The following is a 24,545-nucleotide window of genomic DNA, read 5'->3' as shown; positions in this document are numbered from 1 at the left end:
CACGTACTTTACCTTCTTTCAGCACTTTATTTCTCGGTGATGTAATCCAGCTGTCCCTCTTGCTTAGCAAACAAAAGGTTAAATCAACAATCACAGGTTCAACGACATGAAAATGATCAGTACCAATTGTCTGAATGAAGCACAAGCCAAATATCAATACAGCATCTCCTGTAAGAACACCAATGCTTACGTGTTGACACTAACGGATCACAAGATAAGATGCTAAAAGATATATAGCCACACGTACATGCAATAGTTGTTTCTTGCCAGGTACGCGCTGCTAATTCTGCCAAACTGAACAAATTTACAGCAAAACTGCGGTGGTCATTTCCACATGCAGATCCCACAAGCCCAAACGGATTACAAGGCAGCTAACACCTATTTAGTTCTCCTCCAGTCTCCTCAACACAGATTCTGCAAACATGCGCTGCCTGAAAATTGAGAAGCTTGTGAGAAATCATGTAAACTTAAAAATGGTTAACCGGCTAGGATGACCAAATCAACTCCTGTATTTGCATGAGAGGCAGAAAGATTTCACGCACTTCTCCTCAGTGTGTTTTGGGCTAGGGCGGTTGTGCTTCAGATAGCCATCCCACGGAACCTTCTTAAGACCAGCTCGAGCAGCTATCATGTCCCTTACTCTGTACAAAGCATTGCATTAAGTATACGAAGTTATACTTTCTGATCCTTGGTGTGTTGTAGAAACTGGAATATTATCCAAACTTATGCTACCTTTCAGTAAATTCTATCGATGTCTCTCCTTCCCTAAGATACTGAGGTTCCAAGAACCAGACATCACAAACAACAGCCCACGATGTCATAAGACGGCCCAAGTGACTTGTAAAAGATTGCCTGGTAAACATATCAAGTGGAGTAATACGTGAAAAAAAAACAAAGGTATAAGTGTGAAGAAAGCAAATTCATATAGTAATTTTGTTTCCTTACTTCTTACTATTCCAGAAAGCATCAACAAATATTTTATTATATTTGATTGCTATTGGACATACAGCAGAGCCAAGCTCAAAAGCACCCTGAAAAATACAAAGAAACAATTCAATCTCATGCTTAGCATGCGTCAAGAACCAAAAATGTCTAAGTATATGTCATGCAACACATGACTGATTTCCCTCATCTGCTTTAACCATATTGTGTACAGAGTGAAAAGAAAAGATTCATTTTCTTTTTTCTGAACAGTGATAAGCCTTAATAATTTGCTTTATATGCAGAGAACTCTGGTATAATCTAATATACAGCTAAAAAATGATGGTATATTGATACCATATGTATGATCAGTGCAGTATCTGCAAAGAATGGAATTCCAGATTCTGTCTGGATTAAATTTTCTGTATTTAAGACTACTCAAAGCCATTTATATGGCCACTGAAAAAAAATTTGGGTCTACAACTATACCTTCTTGAACATCACACTGTACTGATTATTGACACAAGTTCCTTCTGGGAAAATCAAGAGCGGATTGTTGTCTGGATGTTGCACATGGTCACGTAACCTGATAAGAAAAGATCACTGTAAAAAGATTTTCTAACACAGAGAGTTGCAAAGCAAATATCTTACTTTCTTCCAACTACTTCACGGTCCTTGAGATCATTACGGTTAAACCAGATACAGCCCACACTTTCCAATATAGTCTTCTGAATAAATCCTACAAATTAGAGGAGAAATATTGAATAAATAAACATTCAAGATTGAAACAAAATTAAAACTAGAACATATGTTTCTGAACAACAGGAACTGACCAACCCATCCAGGATGCTTTTGCATGATAACAGCAAATGCTGTCATCTGCTCCAGAATAATGAAATCTATCATCGATGTATGGTTTGCAACAAATACCTGTTGAATTACAATATTGTTGCAAGGGTATCAATCATATTCAGAATTTTATAGTAATATAAAGAAAGCAATGGTACTTATATACAAGAACAATGTGGACCTACAGATATAGTTCTAAAAATAATTCTGTGGACACATTCAGACTGTAAACCATCTAAAGTAAAAATTCAAGATAATAATATGTCATAGAGCACGCATGTTCAATAATCAGAAGAATGCGATGGAGATGACATCTTGTGGCTTTGTGATAACTTTCCATGTGAAATTTCATGGGAACAAGCCTTTAGTTTAACAGCTATTATGTACCTCAAAAGTGCGGGTGGTTACACTTCTCTGTAGTGTTTGTACACAAGCACAAGCATACTAGTAGCTCAGACATGAGTAAATGAACAAGACAAAAGGTAACCTGATAAGGTCGTGAGCTTGGGCGTGGTCCATGGTACTTAATAACTCCAGTCCAAGAAGCAACAAAAACACTGCACATCATTTCAACCAGCTTCCTCTGCACAAAGTTCAAAATAAAACTCATAACCCAAGAAATTTTTAACAAACATCACACTAAAAGAATTGGCCAAAAAAATAGAACTATCAGGGAACTTGAAAACTGAGTAAGTTATGAAAATTACATAGCACCATAAAAGTTTTTTTTTTTCGAGAAAACGCAAAAAGCTTTTGCGTTTCCTTTCATTGAAAAGGAGAGGGAAATAGGTTTGTTGTACAGCCCTCCTAAGAGGTAGAATCGGAAGCACCATAAAAGTTGCTAAAGAGATATTAGTTACTACAAGAAGATACAGTGGCTATAGGAGTAACAGTGTCAGGCAGGACCAAACAATTGAATCTAAATCCTAGTTAACTCAAAAAGCTTTTAAAGATGATCTCACAAGTTAGCTTTAACTTTACTAGGCTTCTAACATATAACCATAATAAGCTAACATACAGCAAAAACATAAGACACATCCATATTGATTAACTGTAGGAGCTTAACCCTTATAAGACATCGAGATAAGGATTAACTGATGGTGTGCTAATTATTGTTATGCTTATGTAATATGTATTCACTAGGGAAAGGGAACAGTCTCAGTCGCTAGAATTCAGCAACGAAACCCATATCTGGATAATAAAACTTGTAATAGTTTGGCAGTTTGCTGTTATTTCATTGTTCCATTAAGACTTGAGGTGAACAGGTTTACTGGTATACCACATGCTCGAACAAACCCTAAGAACCATGGACATGAATGCTCATCCATACATACACAAAGCCATGTAATCACCATCGTTAACCAAGAGTTCAGTTCAGGCTGTCCCAGAACCGTCAGGGGTAATATAAACAAAATATGCACACATCCATATACAGAGATGACCCAGATACATCACAAAATAGCTCACCTCTATTTTACGTTTTATCTTACTTTTCCCTTTCATTAGGAAATGCACGGGGAAAAAGGCAGCAAAGAAGGCCAGCCATCCTAATAGAAGTGTTAAGGCCCTGGTACATAATTGAGTTATCAGATGACTGAGATTCGATGTTTACAAAGAAATCAATGAAAGCAGGAGATGCAGTGGATGGACTAATTGTTAGTAGTACACTACTAGCATATATACAGAAGTATAGAGAAGACCAATGTTTCTCTGCCCAATTGTACATAAAATCAAATTATTATTTGAAGTAAATATCTTTTATTGAAGTATTTTAGAAGTATTGGAGAAGAAAATTTTATAGCCTCAAAGGTAACAAAAAAACGTTATAGGCATCAAATGGATAGATGTGATTTGCACATAAAACATGGCAATGATTTGGACCAACGGGTTTGTCAGACACAAAAAACACTTGTAGTAGGATTCAAAATGTGTAAGGCCTAGTGGTGTAGTGCAGATTATATGATCCACACCGCAAAAATAAAATGCAAACTCTGAAACATCAATATTAATAAGAACTATAACAAGTCAACCCAAAAGGAGGACGTCACATCTTTTTAGTACAAAGTGGATTTTTGGGGTGGGCTACTGATTTGCATATTACTGACAAGCCATTATGGGAATTGTTAAACACAGTTCCAGTTAAGCGCGTCATGGGAACACTATTTCCATGACCATCTACAATTCTACAAGTGATGTCATATTGGGCAAAGCCCTCAAGGGATCCCAAATCTATGTTGACAACAAATCAACAGCGCAGAATAACCGAAGTGCTCATATTAAAAGAGGAAAATAAAACGGAACATTTCAGATAAGAATTAGCAATATCCCAAAGCTCAATGTGAAGTTCAGACCATAAGACTCAAGTACCTCAGCGGAAACAGTAGTCCGTATCTTATGACTACTCCCAAGCACCATAATGGGAACAAATAAATGTTCCAGTTCCATGGCTCTGGAGAATTTGACTTAAAGCAACGTGTGAATGAATCCTGCATAAGTGCAAACACAGGCAATGTCATAATAAGACACTTGAACAGATAAAAAATAATCATAAGGATGATGATTTAAGTTAAGCCCATAGACCAACTAAAGACGCATACGCAAAGTGATCCATGTGACATGACATAAAGATGTTAGAGCTTTAACTTTCAGAAACAAGGAAAGGGCTAGGTAGAGGAATTGGTGATCAGGCGCCACAGAGAGGTACCATGGTTAGAGCTGGAGAGACCAAGAGAGAGGGAGGTAAAAAGGGCTGGGCAAGTAAAAGGATAATTTCCTTGTAATCTTTACTGATCTCAAACCATGGGTCACTCCCTCATAACATAAAAGGTGGCCTTACAACAATAGGATTCTTTTATCTGAATAGAAACTGGACCATTACAGTAATATATAGCTCCGTCATCAACAGGAACTACTTCCTAATTTGAAAACCTGCCCAGACGCTAAACAGCTTTGGATTTCTCTTACACAGCTTCAGTTCCTGGAGTTAGGCCACTGATGTGGCGGCATATGTTTGGCCTCACATAAAAGAAGATACAGCGAAATTAAGCCATAAAGACAAAAAAATGCGCCGCACATTCAAATTATGTGCACCTCAGAAAACAGGTAATCGCATTTCAAGGCTACACAAAATATGCCCAAGTTCATTTCCATGAGGGACAGGGACCAAATTACTTAGACAAATGCTCAATGTTGTATTTTACAATTAAACAATCCATAAGTTAGCCCTCAAGGTCAAGAGGCCTTAAATTAAGAGAGGAATCTACACTTACAGAACTTCCCACCAAATTGAGAAGGCAAAATAGGCTAGTTTTCTCCTGATGCTGAACCTTGCAGATCATAATAAGCCTAGAAACGACTACCGACCTCGTACCTTCTCACATGAATACCATGTACTAACCCGAAAGATGCATACAACAGAGGAGGTAAAAGGAAAAAACACATAGACCACTCACATCGACGATGGCACCAGCCGCCTCGGTGAGCACGGGCGAGATGTCCAGCAGATCGCGCCTGCAGAAGGGAAGCAAACGCCTCAAAAATCTAGCTCGAATCGAGAATTGAGCCACACTAGGGTTACGAGATCGAGAAGCAAGCAAGAGGACAGGGGCGGGATATATTACAGGGTGAGAGTCCTGGGGGGTTCCTGCGGGGGCGAGTCCGAGGGGAGGTAATCGTCGAGGTTGGGCGCGTACAGCGACGACGCCATGTCCTCCCAGCGGCCGACGCCGGCGAGATGACGGCGACGGCGACGGCGACACCGCCGAGGAAGGATTCGTGGTGGGGCGAGAGGGAGGAGGCAGCAGGTGAGATTGGGTGTAATGGGGCCCGAACCGAGTGAATGTGATACCTCCTCGCGAACATGGCCCGTACCACAAGTTAATTGGGCCGGATCATTTGGCCCATTAGCCTCTGTAGTCCATCTCTGCCACTTACGATCAATTAATTCCAGGTTACTCGGCGCACTTGCATCCTCGCCGCCACCGCACGTCCCTGCCGCCATCCCCTCCCGGCGCCACCGCCTCCTCCTCCTCCTCCTCCTCCCGCCGCCCTCCGTCTCCGATGGCCGAAGCACCGGAGCAGCCGATGCCGGACCCTCCCACTCCGCCCCATGAGACAAAGCAACGGCCCAAGAAAAACAAGAGGGGCCGCTCGAAGAAACCCAAGCGAGCCGCCGCCGCCGCCGACGCTCCCTCCTCAACCAGCGCCACCGTGGTTGAGGACCCCTTCCTCGTCCTTGCCGGCGGCAGGGAAGGAGGTAACGACCTCAACTTCTCGTACTGTTATTTCCACCTTGGGGTTGGGTTCACTGACTTGGCTTGGGGTTCGGCGCAGGGTTCCTGGAGCTGGAGGAAATCGACGGGGCCGACTACGGGATCTTCGGGACCATCGTGGAGGACGTGGGAGCAGGTGCGAGGAAGGTGGGGAGTGACCAGAAGAGGAAGACCAAGAGGGGGAAACGGAAGCGAGGGGATAATGCCAAGCGCTTGGATGCCGATGTTGGTGGCGATGACGATGGTGATTGTGCAGACGATTTGGTAGCTCAGAGCAAGGAGGAGGAGGTTGAGACGGCTGAGGAGAAGGGAAAGAGGAAGAAGAGGAACAGGAAGAAGAGGAAGGTGAACGATAAGGAGACGAATTCAGAGAGCAAGGAGGATGGCGCCGATGACAGTGTGGAGGAAGGTAAGAAGGATGTTACTGGTGACAATGCCGAGGAGGGTAAGAAGGGAGAGAAAAAGGGGAAGAAGAAGAGGAACAGGAAGAAGAGGAAGGTGAATGACGAGGATAAGGATTCGGAGAGCAAGGAGGATGTTGCCGATGACATCATGGAAGGTGCTTAGTTTTTCGTTTTCAGCTACTGTCTTCGGATCACTTGCTCATTTATTTGTAGATTCTAAAATTTGGTATTCCTTTTTTTGGGATTGCTTTACTTGCTTTTCCGAAATTTGGTAGATTAGCAGTCAGGTTTACTTGAGAATAGCTATTGATACTGTATTTGTAGATATGCTCATATTACTTGAGAATAGCTAACAATACTGTTCTGTGCCTCCCAGATCCGCAAGATGTCGATGAAAATATGGAACAAGATAACAACGGTGAGCTGAAATTGGGCGAGGATGAACTTTATGCGTGGCTGGAGTTAAGATTGCATCCCCTTCTTATCAAGGCAATGCACAGGCTTGGGTTTAAAGAACCAACGCCCATACAAAAGGCTTGCATTCCTGCAGGGGCTCATCAAGGCAAGGTTTGTTATATGTTAACCGGTCGGGAACTGGCCATTAGCTTATTCTGCATGAAAATGCTGAATTTATTTTGTTTTATTGTCCTGATGTTATTTGTTGTTAACTTCTCTTAGCTTCATAACCTATTCATCAGGTGAAAATATTGTATTTTTTCTTATGCTCGTTGCGTTTTTAAGTTACCTAATGCCCTAATGGAGTTATGGATATACTTACTTTTTATTTTTCAAACTAGTATTGCTACTTTGGACCCTCTTAGTAGTTTACTTACCATTAATTGAAGACTTTCTTGATGCTCCATGGCAAGTCTTTGGTCTTTTAACTTTGCCCATGTTTATCCACTGCTACAGGATGTTATTGGTGCAGCAGAGACTGGTTCTGGAAAGACACTTGCCTTTGGTCTTCCTATTTTGCAGCGCCTTCTCGAAGAACGAGAGAAGGCTGAAAGAGTACATGTAGAAGATGGAAAATTGACTGAGGAAAGTTCTTCGGGAGGCCCACTCCGCGCACTTATTTTGACACCCACAAGAGAACTTGCCAAACAGGTATAAGAATGATCGATCACAGTGTGATATACATTTGGCATGGAACTTTAATTCTTGATAATGCTGTAGCTATTAATCTACGCTGTCCATCCTATTCCCCTTGGTGCGTTCTGGTTATTTGAGTTCAACTTTTACCCTAGCTTATTCAGTTAGAGTTCTGAACATCATTGCTCTTGAAATTTCTTCTTTCAAGTTGTTACCTCTATTTGAATATAAGGTAGTGTGTCATGCATGTTATGATTCTTATTTGCAGGTCTGCGATCATCTAAAAGATGCAGCAAAGTTCTTAGGAATTCACGTTGTTCCTATTGTTGGTGGTTTATCCATGGATAAGCAAGAACGACTTTTAAAAAAGAAGCCTGAAATTGTCGTTGGAACTCCAGGAAGATTATGGGAGCTAATGTCCTCAGGCAATCAGCACCTAGTTGAGGTTTGTATGTGAACGTCTGAAAGTATATGTCAAGTAGTCATTTTGCATTTTGGCAACTCAGTGTATGATTGATATACAACATTCATACCCCTAGGAAAACATGTGGTATAATCATTAATCATAAGTATATCCGAACCTTGTAACAAAATGGCCAACTTTGTGAATAAACTTTTGTTACTGCATTGTGGTCTGAAGATTTTCATAACTGCAAACTGCAGGGAAATGACACACTTAATCACCTTTTTTTTTTCTGTTGTGCAAACTGCATACTGGAAGCAAGTCTGGCATCTTCAGTTTGGAAGAATCCTGGTTTTACCCTCATAATAGAAATACCTCTAGTTCTAGGTGATGGAAGCCAGGGAACTAAGCCTGGTGATCTCTAGTTAACGTAACTTGTATCTACTACTATAACTATAGTTATCACTGCTATTCTTTCTTCTAGATGATTGCACCTAATAGTAAACTGAACTTTTCTCTACTTCAAATGACAGAATGAAGTACAGAAGTGTGGCTGGTTTCTGGTTGAACCTAACTTGCATCTAAGATAGTTATTAATGCTATTCTTACCTCTAGATGATTGAACCCAAAAGTAAACTGAACTTTTCTATATTTCAAATGACAGATTGAAGTATATAAATGTGGCTTGTTCTATTTATTGCAATTGTCTTGTCGTTATTTATTGTTGAAGACATGGTGCTAACTGTCACAATGCTTCCATTTATTTATCACTCAGCTGCATTCACTGTCATTCTTCGTGTTGGATGAGGCTGATAGAATGATAGAGCGGGGTCATTTCAAAGAAGTGCAATCTATCATTGAGATGCTTCCTCTATCTAATAGTTCTGATGAGCCAACTGTAAAAGCCACGTCAAGCTGTGAAACTGTGCTAAATTTGCAAGTAAAAAAGAGGCAAACCTTTGTCTTCTCAGCCACACTTGCACTGTCAGCTAATTTTCGCAAGAAGTTAAAGCGTGGCCTTTCTACTTCAAAGGCATCAACGGCTGATGATTTGAGCTCCATCGAAGCACTTTCGAAGCAGGCTGGTATGAAACCTAATGCAGAAATAATTGATTTAACAAATGCTTCGATCTTGCCTGCGAAACTTGAAGAATCATTCATCGAGTATGCCTTTTTTCCTTGTACTTTCATTGTAATAGCCGTTTATCTTTGGCTTGTAATTTTTTATGCAAACACTGTAGTAGTTTGACACTGAAAACTTACTTTTTGCTTGTTTTGCAGGTGTAGCGATGATGATAAGGATGCCAACCTGTACTATATATTAAGTGTTCATGGGCAAGGCCGCACAATAATATTTTGCACATCGATTGCTGCATTGCGTCACATTTCTTCTTTATTGCGCATACTCGGAATCAATGTCTTGACAAATCACGCTCAAATGCAACAAAGGGCTCGCATGAAGGTAACTCTTCCATAAACTGTACGCTGTACCTATACGTAACTTTTTCTTAGCTCTTGGAATCGTGTTCCACTTTACATATTATCTACTCCCTCTGTTCCATGTCGCTAATTTATTAAAACTTTGTAGTAAATCAGCGGCAACTATGGAACAGAGGGAGTATTATACACTTAATGACTTAAATGGTTATGGTTGGAATCATTGTAACCAGTTGACACATATATAAGTTTCTTTTTATTGCGGGATGTTGCTAACATATAGTAATGTACTAATGTTTTCCTAAAATTACCGCTTAATAACTGGTTCTGGGATCAGCAGGTTCTTTACTTTTGTTTTCCAATTGTTTTGTGATGTATGACCTTCACTGTAGTTTTTTTTTCTCTTCTTGCTTATTTTAATTGGAACCCTATCTCTGCCTTGTCATAGTCAAGTAAAGCTAACAACTTCTAAGCTTAGTAATGTTTAGCTTTGCCTTTTGTAAGATAAAACATTGAGACTTTCTTGTGTTCATTCAGGCTGTCGATCGTTTCCGTGAAAGTGAGAATTCCATTTTGGCCGCGACTGATGGTTTTGCAAGGGGCATGGACTTTGATAATGTCCGAACTGTTATCCATTATCAACTGCCACATTCCAGTGATGTAGGTGCACTGTTTATTTCTTTAACCTACACTTATCTTACATTGAGACCAAAATCAATAACTAGATTTTTGCAATCCTGTTTGCCCCTCTTAGGTTTATATCCACAGGAGTGGAAGGACAGCGCGTAAATCATTGGCAGGTTGCAGTATTGCGTTGATCTCTCCTGATGACAAAGCCAAGTTTTACTCTCTCTGCAAGTCATTTTCAAAGGTGATTTCCGTTCATATGTATTCATATGTTGCATGTTACCCACATACACAGCCTATTAAATCTCTCATGACCAGTGCATTTTCACCCTTCTCAACCACCCAAGATGGTGCAATTTAATTATGGTTCTTTCTCAGATTAAGCTGACTAACTATTGCTTGAAAATCACAGGAGAACCTCCAGCAGTTTCCTGTTGATCAGGCGTACATGCCTCAAGTAATGAATAGGCTCTCCCTTGCTCGGCAGATCGACAAGATATCGCGTAAAAATTCACAGGTAAGTGGTTTGTTAGATTTTCTTTGATCATTTTTAACATGTATGGATTAAGCACTGACCTCTGATTAGTTTTAGTTATAGTTGTCCACGCTCTGACTGCGGTCTGCTTTTCAGGAAAATGCTAACAAATCCTGGCTTCAGAGGAATGCTGAATCCATGGGACTTATATTGGATGCTAGTGACAGCGAGGAAGAACGTGTACAAGGCCACAAGCAACGAAAGGCAACATCTGCAAAGCTCCAGAAACTTCAACAGGTTTGAATGATTTAATAATATTATATTAGGGTTAATAGCATTAGTATTTTATTGGTAAGCTAAGCTATTATTAGGTGGTCATGTCTTGACAATGTTCCTCTATCTATCTGGCCCATAATTCAGCACATTTTCATTTGTGTAGGATTTGAACGAACTCTTGCAACACCCCTTGCAACCGAAGACTTTCTCACGGCGCTATTTGGCTGGGGTTAGTTTTCTGTCATGCAGTAAATATTATGGATCACTTCTGGCACCTTAGCCTGACAAGATTTTGTGTTCACTGACATCAACCCTTCAATTCATCCAGGCTGGTATTTCACCATTGCTCCAGAAGCAACTAGAAGATTTGGCCAAAAGGAATGTAAATGGTAATACTAGTAATAACGAGAATAAAGGGTCTCAATTTGTTATTGGCCAGGATCGTGTGGAACCCTTGCAAGCTCTTCAAGATTCCGGGCAAGAGGTGAGCTTTTCAATCGACATTTATGTCACTCATAACCAGAACCAAGTTTCTAATTTGTGTGTAGTTCATATATCAGTTGCTTTTGTTTGTATATTCTTCTGCCCCTTCTCTTATCTATTACTGATTTTATGCTGTCAGATTTGTGTGAATATGGACAAGCAAAGAGAGAAGAGAAGACTTGCTGAAAATTGGAGGCGGAAGAAACATGAAGAGAAGAAGAGTAATTTTCTTTCATCATTATTTTCTAATTCGCTCCGCTTGCACTCATGCATCACCAGTGGTCATGGCGCTGCAATTATTCATTTCTGAATATTTAAAAGAAATGCAAGAAGCCTGCATTCTACTTTTATCTCGTGCACATGCCATTCATAATAATGCTGATGAACATTGGATTTTTTCTGGCTCTGTCCGAGAGTTCATATTTGAAAAATACCCCTAGCTATAATTAAAAATGGTACTACAAACTTTGTTTAGACAGCCCATCGACGTCTTAATTTCTTCCTTGCATTTTCAGGTACACGAGAACAAAAGAGAAATGACAGGAGACAAGCAAAAGAGAGGGACTGAATAGTCGATGAATAACTGAAGGAGGAGCCATTTATCTTGGCTATGTTTGTTTTGACGATGTTTATCTCTGGGTCCAGGAGGGTAAATTTGCCAGGCAACTTATGTTGTCAGGGACACTTGAGGTCCATGATTGCTTCCAAGAACACCTTCACTGATGTTTTTGACGTGATATTTCACTGAAGGCACTAAATTTATGAGTTGGTGTAAACAAGATTGAGTCGATCAGGCGATGGATATCATCATCAGCAGTTAAGCTAGAACCGAGCCTCAGCAAAGAATGATGAAACATAAGCAATTTGCTTGGCTGTGTTGTAACAGTTAACCCATCTCTGTAACCTGTGATATACGTTTATTAGAGTTTATCTTTAAATGTTTTTTTTTGTGTGAGAGCTCTCAGATGTTTTCAAACCAAAATTTCTGGTGGAAATTTCAGGGACTTGACTGAACCGCTGTAGCAAATCTTGACTGTTGATGAGAAAAACAAATCCTAGCTGTTGTCCGACGCTTCGGCTTTCCTTTGTGGTGGTGGGGGCGCTGATAGTGTCAGGTGTGTTTTGTTAAGAGGTTCTCCTATGTTTTCTTTGAAACTGAGGTTCTCCTATGTTGTTTTCTCGTGCTTCCGATGTTTTTCACGGCAATATGAATATGACAGTGTGAAGCAGCGGTTCAACATGTTGCCTTGCCTGGATTTTGTATGTGTGGACAATAGTGTCTTTAAGGATATTAGGTTCCATTTTATTTTTGCAAAAATTCTGCCGCACTATAAATAATCATCTGTCAGCACTAAAATTAATAAAAAATATAGATGAGAATTCCGATAGATCTTTGTACCACCTAGGGATAGACACTAGCGCGAGCTGAAGGCGTGCTGCCATCCTCCTCTTTCAACGGAGCTAGGTAAAACTTACCATCTTCTCGTTTCAATGGATTCTACTACAACAAACTCCCATGGGGAAGGGCTCTCAGACGCACCACAGAGCCCGTAGCAGCTACTTTTAAGGTTTACAAGCTTTACGCGGCGTTCGACTCACGCTAGTGTATATAGTCGTCGCTAGGCGGTCCAATGATCTTTTTATAATTTTTAATTTTGAAGCTTTTTGTACTGCTAATTATTAATAGATCGATGGAATTTCGAAAAAAAAACTATCCGCTGTCACATTATTGCCTTTTTTTTTTCTTTTCTCGAGGGTACGCCGTAACAGCGCTCGGATCGGTCCACGTATTTTTAGACCAACCGGCCTCATCCCACTTTGTGCCTTCATATCTAAAACTACAAGAAAATAGCCCAAGCTAGCCAAAGATAAAAGCCCAAGCTAAACTAAAAGGAAAAAAAAAAGATCAAATTCCAGCCCACTAGGACTAGGAGTCAGCATATAACGTTTCCTCGCCGTCTTCCTAATCCGTATGTGAGAAGAACCGCGACCTGAACTGGATTCCTAATCCGACTCTCACCACACCACATGCACAGGCCTCAGCGGCTCAGCCTATATTAACAGCCACAAGCCTTTCTTGATCTCTGTCACGCTTCCGTTTCCTTGATTCTTGTGGTCAGTCCAGACACGAGAATCCAGAGAGAACGCGCGCTCTTCCGCATAGCCGTCGACGCGATGGCATCGGCGCAGGACGCCGGCAACGATCAGTCTGTCGCGGAGTCTGGCTTCACCACTTTCTTCCGAAACCTCGGAGAGGCCATTGACGGGATCGCGGCGGACGAGACCGACGAAGACGTCCTAGACGCCCTGGGCGAGCTCAGAGAGGCCCTCGGTAAGGTGGTAGCAGCGCCCTTGGCGACAGCCGAAGATGTCCTGCACCAGGACAAGATGGCCATGAGCGACTTGGCACTCGAGATCGACGAGGCCATCGACATGATCGCTGCGGCGGCCGCTGCCGGCGAAGTTGACTGGGAGGTGGAGTGCGCGCGCAAGGCCAGAGAGACCATCGTTGACTTCACCCGCACCCGCCAGCTCAATGAGGTTGTCAAGGAGATGGCAGCGATGGGCATGGACAAGGGAACTTTCTTGCCGACCGGCGAGGTTGAAGAAGAGGCCGTGAATGAGGAGGTTTTCTTGGACGATCAGGTTCAGCAAGAGATTTACGAGGAGGCCTTCTTGGAAGAGCTGGACTACCACGAGATGGTCTTTGCCATGGACGAGGCTTTGGATGAGTTGCGCGAGGAAGCGGCCGGGTGCAAGCTCTCGGAGACCATGGACGCGATGTATGGATCGATTGGATATGGAGTAGTATATGTCAAAATCCTAGCTAGAGGATGATCCGATGATACTCATTTAGCTCTGTGCTATGTGGTTGGAACCTCCAGCTTCCCGCGCACCATGATTGCTCCTCTTTATTTTTTCTTTGCGAATTCATTCGCACACGGCGAGGGTACCCGTTTCTCCGCCCCGCCCAAAAGTAAATGACCAAGCCAGCCCACACCCACACCCAAGCCGCGCCGCCGGTCCATTCGTTCGCACACAGACACAGGCAGCACAACATCCAATCCACCCAACCCCCAAGCCAAGCCGCCGGTCCAGTCCCAAACCCTAACGCACTCCTTCCCCTTCCTCGAACCCCTCTTCTCCCCGCCCCCCGCCGCCGCTCACCGGAGCTCCCACCCACCCGCGCATCCGCCACCCGGAGCAACTACTTCGCTCAAGGGCAGGAGGGGGACGACCCCGCGTCCGCCGCCTCTCTGCACCGCCGGCCAGATCCAGATCCTCCTCCTCGTGCCGCTCCCGGCGTCTTCAACGCCCGCCCGCCCGCACCAACCACCTCCTCCTCCTGCTGCTCACGGCCTCCAAACAGACCAAAAGACGCCCGCTTCCCCGATCCACATGCCAACACCCACCGCATCCCCTGCTCATCACGGAAGGACGACGCGACGCAGACCTCACCTGCTGCAATGCCGGTGAGCGCCGCCCTCCCTCCCTTCACCTCACCACCCTTGAGCACTCGCTCATGCATCATTTCATTTTCACTCTGCGTCTGACAGCCCATAACCCGAGGTACCTCTGCAGGATGCTGCTGGTTTTGGTTTTCTTCTTCTAAACATTGTGATGCCAAAAATCCCTAGCTACCTTGGGATGGATGACGGGTCCAGCCACGAGGCGGCGGCAAAGATGCCAAGGATATGCGCCTCTGCTGATTCAGCAACAGCGGCGGCTTCCCAATGACAAAGAACGACCACCACTCCTAGTAAGATGACCGCACCTGCCTTCTCTGATGCTACTGGATGTGTCATGTTCCGCTGCTGCCCTGTTGCTTGCTTGCACCTGGATTTGACTAGCACACATTCTCTTCTAATCATTCTCTTCTTTTCTTTGTCATCGCAGAATTTCTTGTCCTCAATATGGAGCCTGCTTTATATATAGCTGATGAGTCATGGGCAGCCCAGGTTCAGGACGGCTTCCTCCACTCGGACGCCAGGGACAATAACAACTGCAATGGATAGGTGCGTCTGTCTCGCTGCCTTTTAATAATATAATCTCTCTGCTCTGTTTTGGCTGCCTATGCAATGCATTCGTTGCTGATCACCAACGTTGTGAATTTAGCTTGTGCCGGTGACTGCTTATTTCTGTTTATGGTTCTCTGTGATGATGAAATGCTGCATTTTTTTTTATGTGTAGGGCGGGCAAACACCTTACGTACCTTAGTATGGTGTTATAAGCCAAGGCGGCACTGATGGCGACCATGGACGAGCAATGGCTTCCTCCGCTCAGAAGACAACAAGGACCACGACTCGTGGTAAGGTGCCTCCCACTGCCTGCCTGCCTCCCTTCTCTGATGTATCTGTGCTGCCCGTTGCTCGCCTGCAGCTGGATTTGGCGGCGCAATCAGTCTCTAGTGCTAATGGTGCTGGGCTAAGCTCATAAGCCCGTCAAATAATTAACATCCTATTTTGTGGTGCCAAAACTCGTGCTATTTTCTACTAGCTCTAGGTTGCTAGTGGTGTGATGTCTCCTGTCCAGGACATCATAAATTGATTCTTCTTGTCTTGTTCTTCAGTACTTGTCCCACTCGCGCCTCCCCAATGTACTTGGCTTCCTTTTCAAGTTAGCTATTTCAGTTCGAAACTAATTGTTTGCTCCACGTTACGGCAGCGCTTGTAGAATGTACATGCAAATGAATCTAATTCACGTCTCAAGGATGGCATCCAGCAACTGAAGAACTGCTGGTGAAGTGTCCTAATTTTGGAATGCTGCCGACCTGCTAGAGGATGACATGTGGGACCGACCTGCCAACAGCCTCCTCATCGTTTCAAAGGGGGCAAGAGATCAAAAGAAAAAGGCAAATAGCCAAAAATTAGGGGTAAAAAATAACTCCAAGAAAGGAAACTTTTATTGTTCGTAGAGGATGACATGCGGGACCCATGAGCCAGCAGCTTACTTAACGTTTCAAAGGCGGCATGAGATCGAAAGAAAAAGGCAAGTGACAAAATATCAGGAGCCCAAGATAATCCAAGAAAAGAAACTTTATTTACATAGAGGATGACATGCGGGTCCCATTTTGCAGCAGCGGTCCCAACGTTTCAAATGCGGCTTGAGATCAAAAGAAAAAGAAAGTAGCCAGAAATTAGGGGGTCAAAAAAAAATCCAAGAAAATAAAGTTGATGGACATAGAGGATGACATGCGGGTCCCATGAGCTAGCAGCTTACTCAACGTTTCCAAGGCGGCAGGGGATCAAAAGAAAAAGGAAATAGCCAAAAATCAGAGGGTGAAAAAAAACAAAGAAAATGAACATTTATAGTACATAGAGGATGACATGCGGGTCCCATGAGCCAGCAGGTTCCTCAACGTTTCAAACGTGGCATGAGATCGAAAGAAAAAGGCAAGTGACCAAATATCAGGAGCCAAAAATAATTCAAGAAAAGAAACTTGATTGTACATAGAAGATGACATGCGGGTCCCAATTAGCAGCAGCGGTATCACCGTTTGAGAGGCTGCACGGGATCGAAAGAAAAAGGCAAGTGACCAAATATCAGGAGCCAAAAATAATCCAAGAAAAGAAATTTTATTGTACGTAGAGGATGACATGCGGTCCCATTTTGCAGCAGCGGTCTCAACGGTTCCAAGGCGGCACAGAACCAAAAGAAAAATGAAGTAGCCAGAAATCAGGTGGTGAAAAAAATCCAAGAAGAAAGATTTCAATTGGGCTGCATCTGGACATCTGGGCCTTCGAACTATCCTGCTTGGCCTTTTAACTCGTACAATTTCAGCCCACTCCAAAACAGGAAAGTTCCGAATTTTCTAAAAAAATAGGAAAGTCCTATGCTTCGCAAAGTCAAAAAAACAAGGAGATTCAACATATAAGTTTGTTTATGTAAAAATAAAGATTTAATTATCCGTTTGAAATAGCTCAGAGCGCAATACATTGTTTATTGTCTGCAAAATAATCAAGATATCATATGTTTCTTGTACGGGGAGGCTGACATCGGGGACCCATGAGCCAACAACGTCATCAACGTTTTAAAGGCGGCAGGGGATGGAAAGAAAAAATAAACCATAAATCTGTTGGTAAAAAATCCAAGAAAAGAAATATTTTCGTTCTGAGAGGATGACATGCGGGACCCATGAGGCAAGAAAGATCCTCGGCGTTTATTGTTCATAGAGGTTGACATGTGGGACCCGTGAGCGAGCCGTCCTCAACGTTTTAAAGGCTGCACGTGATCGAAAGAAAAAATAAGCCAAAAATCGTTTGGTCAACAAAATCCAAGAAAATAAACATTTACCGTTCGAGAGGATGACATGCGGGACCCATGAGGCAGCAAAGATCCTCAACGATTCCAAGGCGGCAGGAAATATCCGTAAATTAATTAGGGGTTCAAAATAAATCCATCAAAGAAAACTTTTATTGTTCATAGAGGATGACATGTGGGACCGACCTGCCAATAGCGTCCTCATCGTTTCGTAGGGGGCAGGAGATCAAAAGAAAAAGGCAAATAGCCGTAAATTAGGGGTAAAAAATAACTCCAAGAAAGGAAACTTTTATTGTTCGTAGAGGATGACATGCGGGACCCATGAGCCAGCAGCTTACTCAACGTTTCAAAGGCGGCATGAGATCGAAAGAAAAAAGCAAGTGACAAAATATCAGGAGCCAAAGATAATCCAAGAAAAGAAACTTTATTGTACGTAGAGGATGACATGCGGGTCCCATTTAGCAGCAGCGGTCTCAACGTTTCAAATGCGGCTTGAGATCAAAAGAAAAAGAAAGTTGATTGTACATAGAGGATGACATGCGGGTCCCATGAGTCACAGCTTACCCAACGTTTCCAAGGCGGCAGTGGGATCAAAAGAAAAAGGAAATAGCCAAAAATCAGAGGGTGAAAAAATAAAGAAAATAAACTTTTATAGCACATAGAGGATGACATGCGGGTCCCATGAGCCGCGGTTCCTCAACGTTTCAAACGTGGCATGAGATCGAAAGAAAAAGGCAAGTGACTAAATATGAGGAGCCAAAAATAATTCAAGAAAAGAAAGTTTTATAGTACATAGAGGATGACATGCGTGTCCCATTTAGCAAAGAAGTGGTATCACCGTTTGAGAGGCGGCGGGGATCAAAAGAAAAAAGAAATTGACAAAAATCAGAGGGTGAAAAAAAACCAAGAAAATGAACTTTTATAGTACATAGTGGATGACATGCGGGTCCCATGAGCTGCGGGTTTCTCAACGTTTCAAACGTGGCATGAGATCGAAAGAAAAAGGCAAGTGAAAAAATATCGAGCCAAAAATAATTCAAGAAAAGAAAGTTTTATAGTACATAGAGGATGACATGCGGGTCCCATTTAGCAAGAGCGGTATCACCGTTTGAGAGGCGGCAGGGATCGAAAGAAAAGGCAAGTGAACGAATATGAGGTGCCAAAAATAATCCAAGAAAAGAAAGTTTTATAGTACATAGAGGATGACATGCGGGTCCCATTTAGCGCAGCGGTATCACCGTTTGAGAGGCGGCAGGGGATCAAAAGAAAAAGAAATTGCCAAACATCGAGGGTGAAAAAAAACCAAGAAAATGAACTTTTATAGTACATAGAGGATGACATGCGGGTCCCATGAGCTGCAGGTTCCTCAATGTTTCAAACGTGGCATGAGATCGAAAGAAAAAGGCAAGTGAAAAAATATCAGGAGCCAAAAAAAATTCAAGAAAAGAAAGTTTTATAGTACATATTGGATTACATGCGGGTCCAATATATCAACAGCGGTATCACCGTTTGAGAGGCGGCAGGGGATCGAAAGAAAAAGGCAAGTGAAAAAATATGAGGAGCCAAAAATAATTCAAGAAAAGAAAGTTTTATAGTACATAGAGGATGACATGCGGGTCCCATTTAGCAGCAGCGGTATCACCGTTTGAGAGGCGGCAGGGGATCGAAAGAAAAAGGTAAGTGACCAAATATGAGGTGCCAAAAATAATTCAAGAAAAGAAAGTTTTATAGTACATAGAGGATGACATGCGGGTCCCAGTTAGCAGCAGCGGTATCACCGTTTGAGAGGTGGCAGGGGATCGAAAGAAAAAGGCAAGTGACCAAATTTGAGGTGCCAAAAAAACTCCAAGAAAAGAAAGTTGATTGCACATAGAGGATGACATGCGGGTCCCATTTAGCAGCAGCGGTCTCAACGTTTCCAAGGCGGCAAGGGATCAAAAGAAAAAGGAAGTAGCCGTAAATCAGGGGGTCAAAAAAATCCAAGAATAGAAAGAATTTTGGTTCATAGAGGATGACATGCGGGACCCATGATCCTGCATCGTAAACGGCTCGATCGGAGAACGTTGAACGAGATGGCGCGATCTAGAAAAAAAACAATGCCAGAGAGGCTGCCATCTGGGCCCTACATCCCTCGGCGGTGCGGATTTGCGTTGACTCGGCCGGCGAACCCAAGATTTCGAGATGCACCACGTCCCGGGCCACCATACGCGACGTTTTGGCCGCTTTCGTCGGGCTAGGTGGCCTAAAAAACGAGAAAAAAAAAGTTTTGACATGCACCACGGAGGGACCAAAAATCGTCGGCCATGGTACACCAGCAACCACGGCGCGACTTCAACTTCGTCGGCCATGGCAACTTTTCTTGTAGTGGGTGTTTGTCAAGTACTTGATGAACTTTGAGTGGAGCTTTTGTAGCCACTACGTGATGATTAGTGATTCCAATAGGAGAGTAATTCAGAGTAGCACAAGTGAAGAGAAGTTATCTAATTGTCCAATTACGTGATCATTGTTGAGAGTGTCCACTAGTGAAAGTATGATCCCTAGGCCTTGTTTCTAAGCATTGAAACACCGTTTCCAACAAGTTCTACTACATGTTCATTTGCTGCCATTTTTATTTCAGATTGCAATTACTACTTATAATCATCCATATTACTTGTATTTCACTATCTCTTCGCCGAACTAGTGCACATATACATCTGACAAGTGTATTAGGTGTGTTGGGGACACAAGAGACTTCTTGTATCTTAATTGCAGGGTTGGTTCAGAGGGATATCTCTGACCTCTACCTCCCCGAGTTCGATAAACCTTGGGTGATCCACTTAAGGGAAACTTGCTGCTGTTCTACAAACCTCTGCTCTTGGAGGCCCAACACTGTCTACAGGAATAGAAGCGTGCGTAGACATCAGTCTTTTCAGACGATGCAGCGTCGGCCAAGGCGGCCTTAGCAGCCTTGTTGCCAGTAGGACGGCCTGCCGACGTTGCCAACGGCGTGTCCAGATCAATGGTGTCCTTCCCCTTGGACAACGACAGACGCGTCAGCTGCCATTTGTGGTTCGTTTTGAGCTTGCTATAGCAATGCGTCAGCCTGAAAGTCTTGTGACCGTCCGAGTTCCTCCGGGACAAATCCATGGCCTTGTCAAACTAACCAAAGGAAGCGGAATCATTTCATCGAACACAATGTATGCGCTACAGATTATGTAAGAAAGAGTCGTACCAGTTGGGCGACGTCGGCGCCGCTGTCGCCTCTGGTCACTAAGTCGTGATGGTACCCATGGAAGGAGTTCACCGACGCCTGGATGATGACCCATCGCGTCGACATTGCCTTTTGGCTCCTCTTCATTGTCACTTTGTTGTAGTCACTGTTGATGAGCTTGCGCTCATCGAACTCGGCCTTGATCCTCGTCCAATACTTCCTGTATTTTTGGTTGGCACCGATGATGGAGTCATGGCTCACCGTCGCCCACGACTCGCACAGACATAGATCCTCCAAAACCGTCCACTTGGGGTCTCGTGTGCCCGATGCCTTCTTCTTCGTCTTCTTCCTAGTCCTCATGCCATCCGCGTCTACCTCCACGAGATCATCGTCACCGGCACCCTCCTCGTCCTCTTCCTCGCTGCCCTCTTCATCCTCTTGCTCGTCATTGTCGTCGTCCTCCACCCCCTCCTCTTCCTCCTGCTCCTCGTCCTCACCCCGTCCTCCTCCTCCTCCTCCTCCTCAGCACCGGCGCCATCAAATTCGAGCGGCCCCATGGGGCCAGTGAACGGGCGCCGTCCGGACCGGGTCCTGGCTCGCGCTGAGGCGCTTGCTCGTACGCCGGTGAGTAGAAGAGGTTGTTGGGGTTGAAGCCGCCATGCGGCAGCGCATCCTGTTAGTGGGGCGACAAGTTAGGCATCACGCACCCGGGAGTGGCGGAGGGGCCGTCGTTGTTGAAGGTGGATGTCGACGGAGAGATCACTCCCGGAACGTACACCGGCAAGGACGTACTCCATGGGCTCGCATTGGTGGCGTCGATACACCCGACCATTATGTGCTGGTGCTGGCGCGCCGCCAGAGCCTTCTTTTCCTGCTCCGCTGCGCTCCATCCTTTCCGCTCCGCCGTCGCCATCTTCCGGCGCAGACAATCTTGCTGCCATTGATCATCGGTCCATCCTTCCGGCTTTTTCTTCAGAGCCGGCGCCTTCCGTGGCTTCGTGAACGACGCTTTCGCCCCTTTCGTCTCATTGCTCGGCGGCTTCTTGGCCGCTTTCTTGGCCATCTTTTTGGGGGCTGTCGGCGACGCCATGGAATGGGGAGAGGGTAGCGGCGGCGGGTGGACGGCGGGAGGGAGAAACAAATCGGCGGGATAGGAGAAATGAATCGGCGGCGGGATATGTGTTGGAAGGCCAGAAATGCGAGGCGTGATAGGCGCGATGTGGCGGGAGGGGCGGGATTTGGCGGGAGTGGGTTGGGCCCGCGTCGCTTCGCCTCGCTTTTCGTTGTGTCCGGCGTGCCCGGTGCAGGGGATGGGGACGGGCTCGGGGTGCCGGACCCCGTATCAGGTCGCGCCGGAAAAAAATCGGCTTTAGGAAACGCACCTGAAATCGTTTTTTTGTCCAGCGTGTCCCAAATCGGTTTGGGATGGTTTGGGAGAAGTGAATGGAGATGCTGGCGACCAGGAGGAGTCATGGCGTTGTAGTATCGATGGGACTTTGTTCTCGTTTAACCAATGGCCTAAAATAGAACCTAGTGGGCCGAACAGTTAACCTCCAAGCCCAAATGGTTTTTTAGGTTCAGTCCAAATAGCCAAAAGGTTAACCCTCACCTTAGCACGTACAACTCCTCACGCCCAGCGCCGCGCCGCGCCGCCGCCTCACGAGCGCCGCCTACCCTCCGCCTTCGCCACCGGCAACCTGTCCGCCGTCATCTACCCTCCGCCTACAACTTGTAGGGAAGGAGAAGACGCCCTTCCGGCTCCCCTCCTCCCGGCGCCACCGTCCTCAGTCTCTGATGGCTGAAGCACCGGAGCAGCCGATGTCGGACCCTCCCACTCCGCCCCAGGAGACGAAGCAAAGGCCCAAGAAAAACAAGAGAGGCCGCTCCAAGAAACCCAAGCGAGCCGCCGCCGCCCCCGCCGCTGCGTCTGCCACCCCCTCCTCCGGTGCCACAATGGTCGACGACCCCTTCCTCGTCCTTGCCGGCGGCAGGGAAGGAGGTAACGACCTCAACTTCTCGTACTGTTATTTCCACCTTGGGGTTGGGTTCACTGACTTGGCTTGGGGTTCGGCGCAGGGTTCCTGGAGCTGGAGGAAATCGACGGGGCCGACTACGGGATCTTCGGGACCATCGTGGAGGACGTGGGAGCAGGTGAGAGGAAGGTGGGCAATGACCAGAAGAGGAAGACCAAGAGGGGGAAACGGAAGCGAGGGGATGGTGCCAAGCGCTTGGATGCCGATGTTGGTGGCGATTGTGCAGACGGTTTGGTAGCTGAGAGCAAGGAGGAGGAGGGTGAGACGGCTGAGGAGAAGGGAAAGAGGAAGAAGAGGAACATGAAGAAGAGGAAGGTGAACGATAAGGAGAAGGATTCAGAGAGCAAGGAGGATGCTACAGATGACAATGTGGAGGAGGGTAAGAAGGATGTTACCGATGATAATGCCGAGGAGGGTAAGAAGGGCGAGAAGAAGGGAAAGAAGAAAAGGAACAGGAAGAAGAGGAAGGTGAATGACGAGGATAAGGATTCGGACAGCAAGGATGATGTTACCGATGACACCATGGAATGTGCTTAGTTTGTCCAGCGTGTCCCAAATCGGTTTGGGATGGTTTGGGAGAAGTGAATGGAGATGCTGGCGACCAGGAGGAGTCATGGCGTTGTAGTATCGATGGGACTTTGTTCTCGTTTAACCAATGGCCTAAAATAGAACCTAGTGGGCCGAACAGTTAACCTCCAAGCCCAAATGGTTTTTTAGGTTCAGTCCAAATAGCCAAAAGGTTAACCCTCACCTTAGCACGTACAACTCCTCACGCCCAGCGCCGCGCCGCGCCGCCGCCTCACGAGCGCCGCCTACCCTCCGCCTTCGCCACCGGCAACCTGTCCGCCGTCATCTACCCTCTGCCTACAACTTGTAGGGAAGGAGAAGACGCCCTTCCGGCTCCCCTCCTCCCGGTGCCACCGTCCTCAGTCTCTGATGGCTGAAGCACCGGAGCAACCGATGTCGGACCCTCCCACTCCGCCCCAGGAGACGAAGCAAAGGCCCAAGAAAAACAAGAGAGGCCGCTCCAAGAAACCCAAGCGAGCCGCCGCCGCCCCCGCCGCTGCGTCTGCCACCCCCTCCTCCGGCGCCACCATGGTCGACGACCCCTTCCTCGTCCTTGCCGGCGGCAGGGAAGGAGGTAACGACCTCAACTTCTCGTACTGTTATTTCCACCTTGGGGTTGGGTTCACTGACTTGGCTTGGGGTTCGGCGCAGGGTTCCTGGAGCTGGAGGAAATCGACGGGGCCGACTACGGGATCTTCGGGACCATCGTGGAGGACGTGGGAGCAGGTGAGAGGAAGGTGGGCAATGACCAGAAGAGGAAGACCAAGAGGGGGAAACGGAAGCGAGGGGATGGTGAAAGGACACGGATGTCGCCTAGAGGGGGGTGAATAGGCGGTTTAAAACTTTTACGAGATGGGCTTAACAAATGCGGAATAAAACTAGCGTTTACTTTGTCAAGCCCAAAGCCTATATACTATGGTTCACCTATGTGCACCAACAACTTATTCTAAGCAAAGGTTCACCTATGTGGACCAACAACTTAAGCTAAGCAATACAAGCAAGTATGTGATAGCAAGATATATATAACTTCAAGCACGATGGCTATCACAAGGTAAAGTGCATAAGTAAAGAGCTCGGGTATAGAGATAACCGAGGCACGCGGGAGACGATAATTTATCCCGGAGTTCACACTCTTGCGAGTGCTAATCTCCGGTGGAGAGGTGCGGTTGCTTAGTGCTCCCGAACGCCACAAGAGGCTCACCTTGAGGTGTGGTTGCTCGATGCACACCAACGCCACAAAGGCCTCACCCCAAGAT

General features: G+C 45.3%; 2 protein-coding genes across 2 annotated transcripts; one reads left to right on the top strand and one right to left on the bottom strand.

The window, feature by feature from the left end:
* Nucleotides 1-107: 107 nt before the first annotated feature.
* LOC127333253 (glycerol-3-phosphate acyltransferase 9) lies at nt 108-5,605 on the bottom strand. The gene is made up of 12 exons (XM_051359619.2): nt 5,391-5,605; nt 5,223-5,280; nt 4,138-4,256; nt 3,238-3,337; nt 2,258-2,353; nt 1,755-1,851; nt 1,573-1,660; nt 1,411-1,507; nt 946-1,031; nt 733-852; nt 543-641; nt 108-431 (listed from the first exon to the last, which is right to left on the bottom strand). Exons 1-12 carry the CDS (start codon nt 5,474-5,476, stop codon nt 383-385), a joined length of 1,095 nt encoding a protein of 364 aa, XP_051215579.1. The 5' UTR covers nt 5,477-5,605; the 3' UTR covers nt 108-382.
* A 123-nt stretch (nt 5,606-5,728) lies between these two features.
* LOC127333250 (DEAD-box ATP-dependent RNA helicase 13) lies at nt 5,729-12,195 on the top strand. The gene is made up of 15 exons (XM_051359592.2): nt 5,729-6,025; nt 6,103-6,600; nt 6,822-7,012; nt 7,358-7,552; nt 7,806-7,982; nt 8,716-9,104; nt 9,222-9,402; nt 9,915-10,037; nt 10,132-10,248; nt 10,417-10,521; nt 10,636-10,776; nt 10,919-10,984; nt 11,084-11,239; nt 11,378-11,459; nt 11,754-12,195. Exons 1-15 carry the CDS (start codon nt 5,830-5,832, stop codon nt 11,804-11,806), a joined length of 2,670 nt encoding a protein of 889 aa, XP_051215552.1. The 5' UTR covers nt 5,729-5,829; the 3' UTR covers nt 11,807-12,195.
* The last annotated feature ends 12,350 nt before the right edge of the window (nt 12,196-24,545 follow it).

The sequence above is a fragment of the Lolium perenne genome, chromosome 2 (genome assembly GCF_019359855.2).
Source record: "Lolium perenne isolate Kyuss_39 chromosome 2, Kyuss_2.0, whole genome shotgun sequence".
Classification (NCBI taxonomy): Eukaryota; Viridiplantae; Streptophyta; class Magnoliopsida; order Poales; family Poaceae; genus Lolium; species Lolium perenne.
The sequence above is the reverse complement of the archived record's forward strand: the minus strand, read 5'-3'. Positions and strand labels throughout refer to the sequence as shown.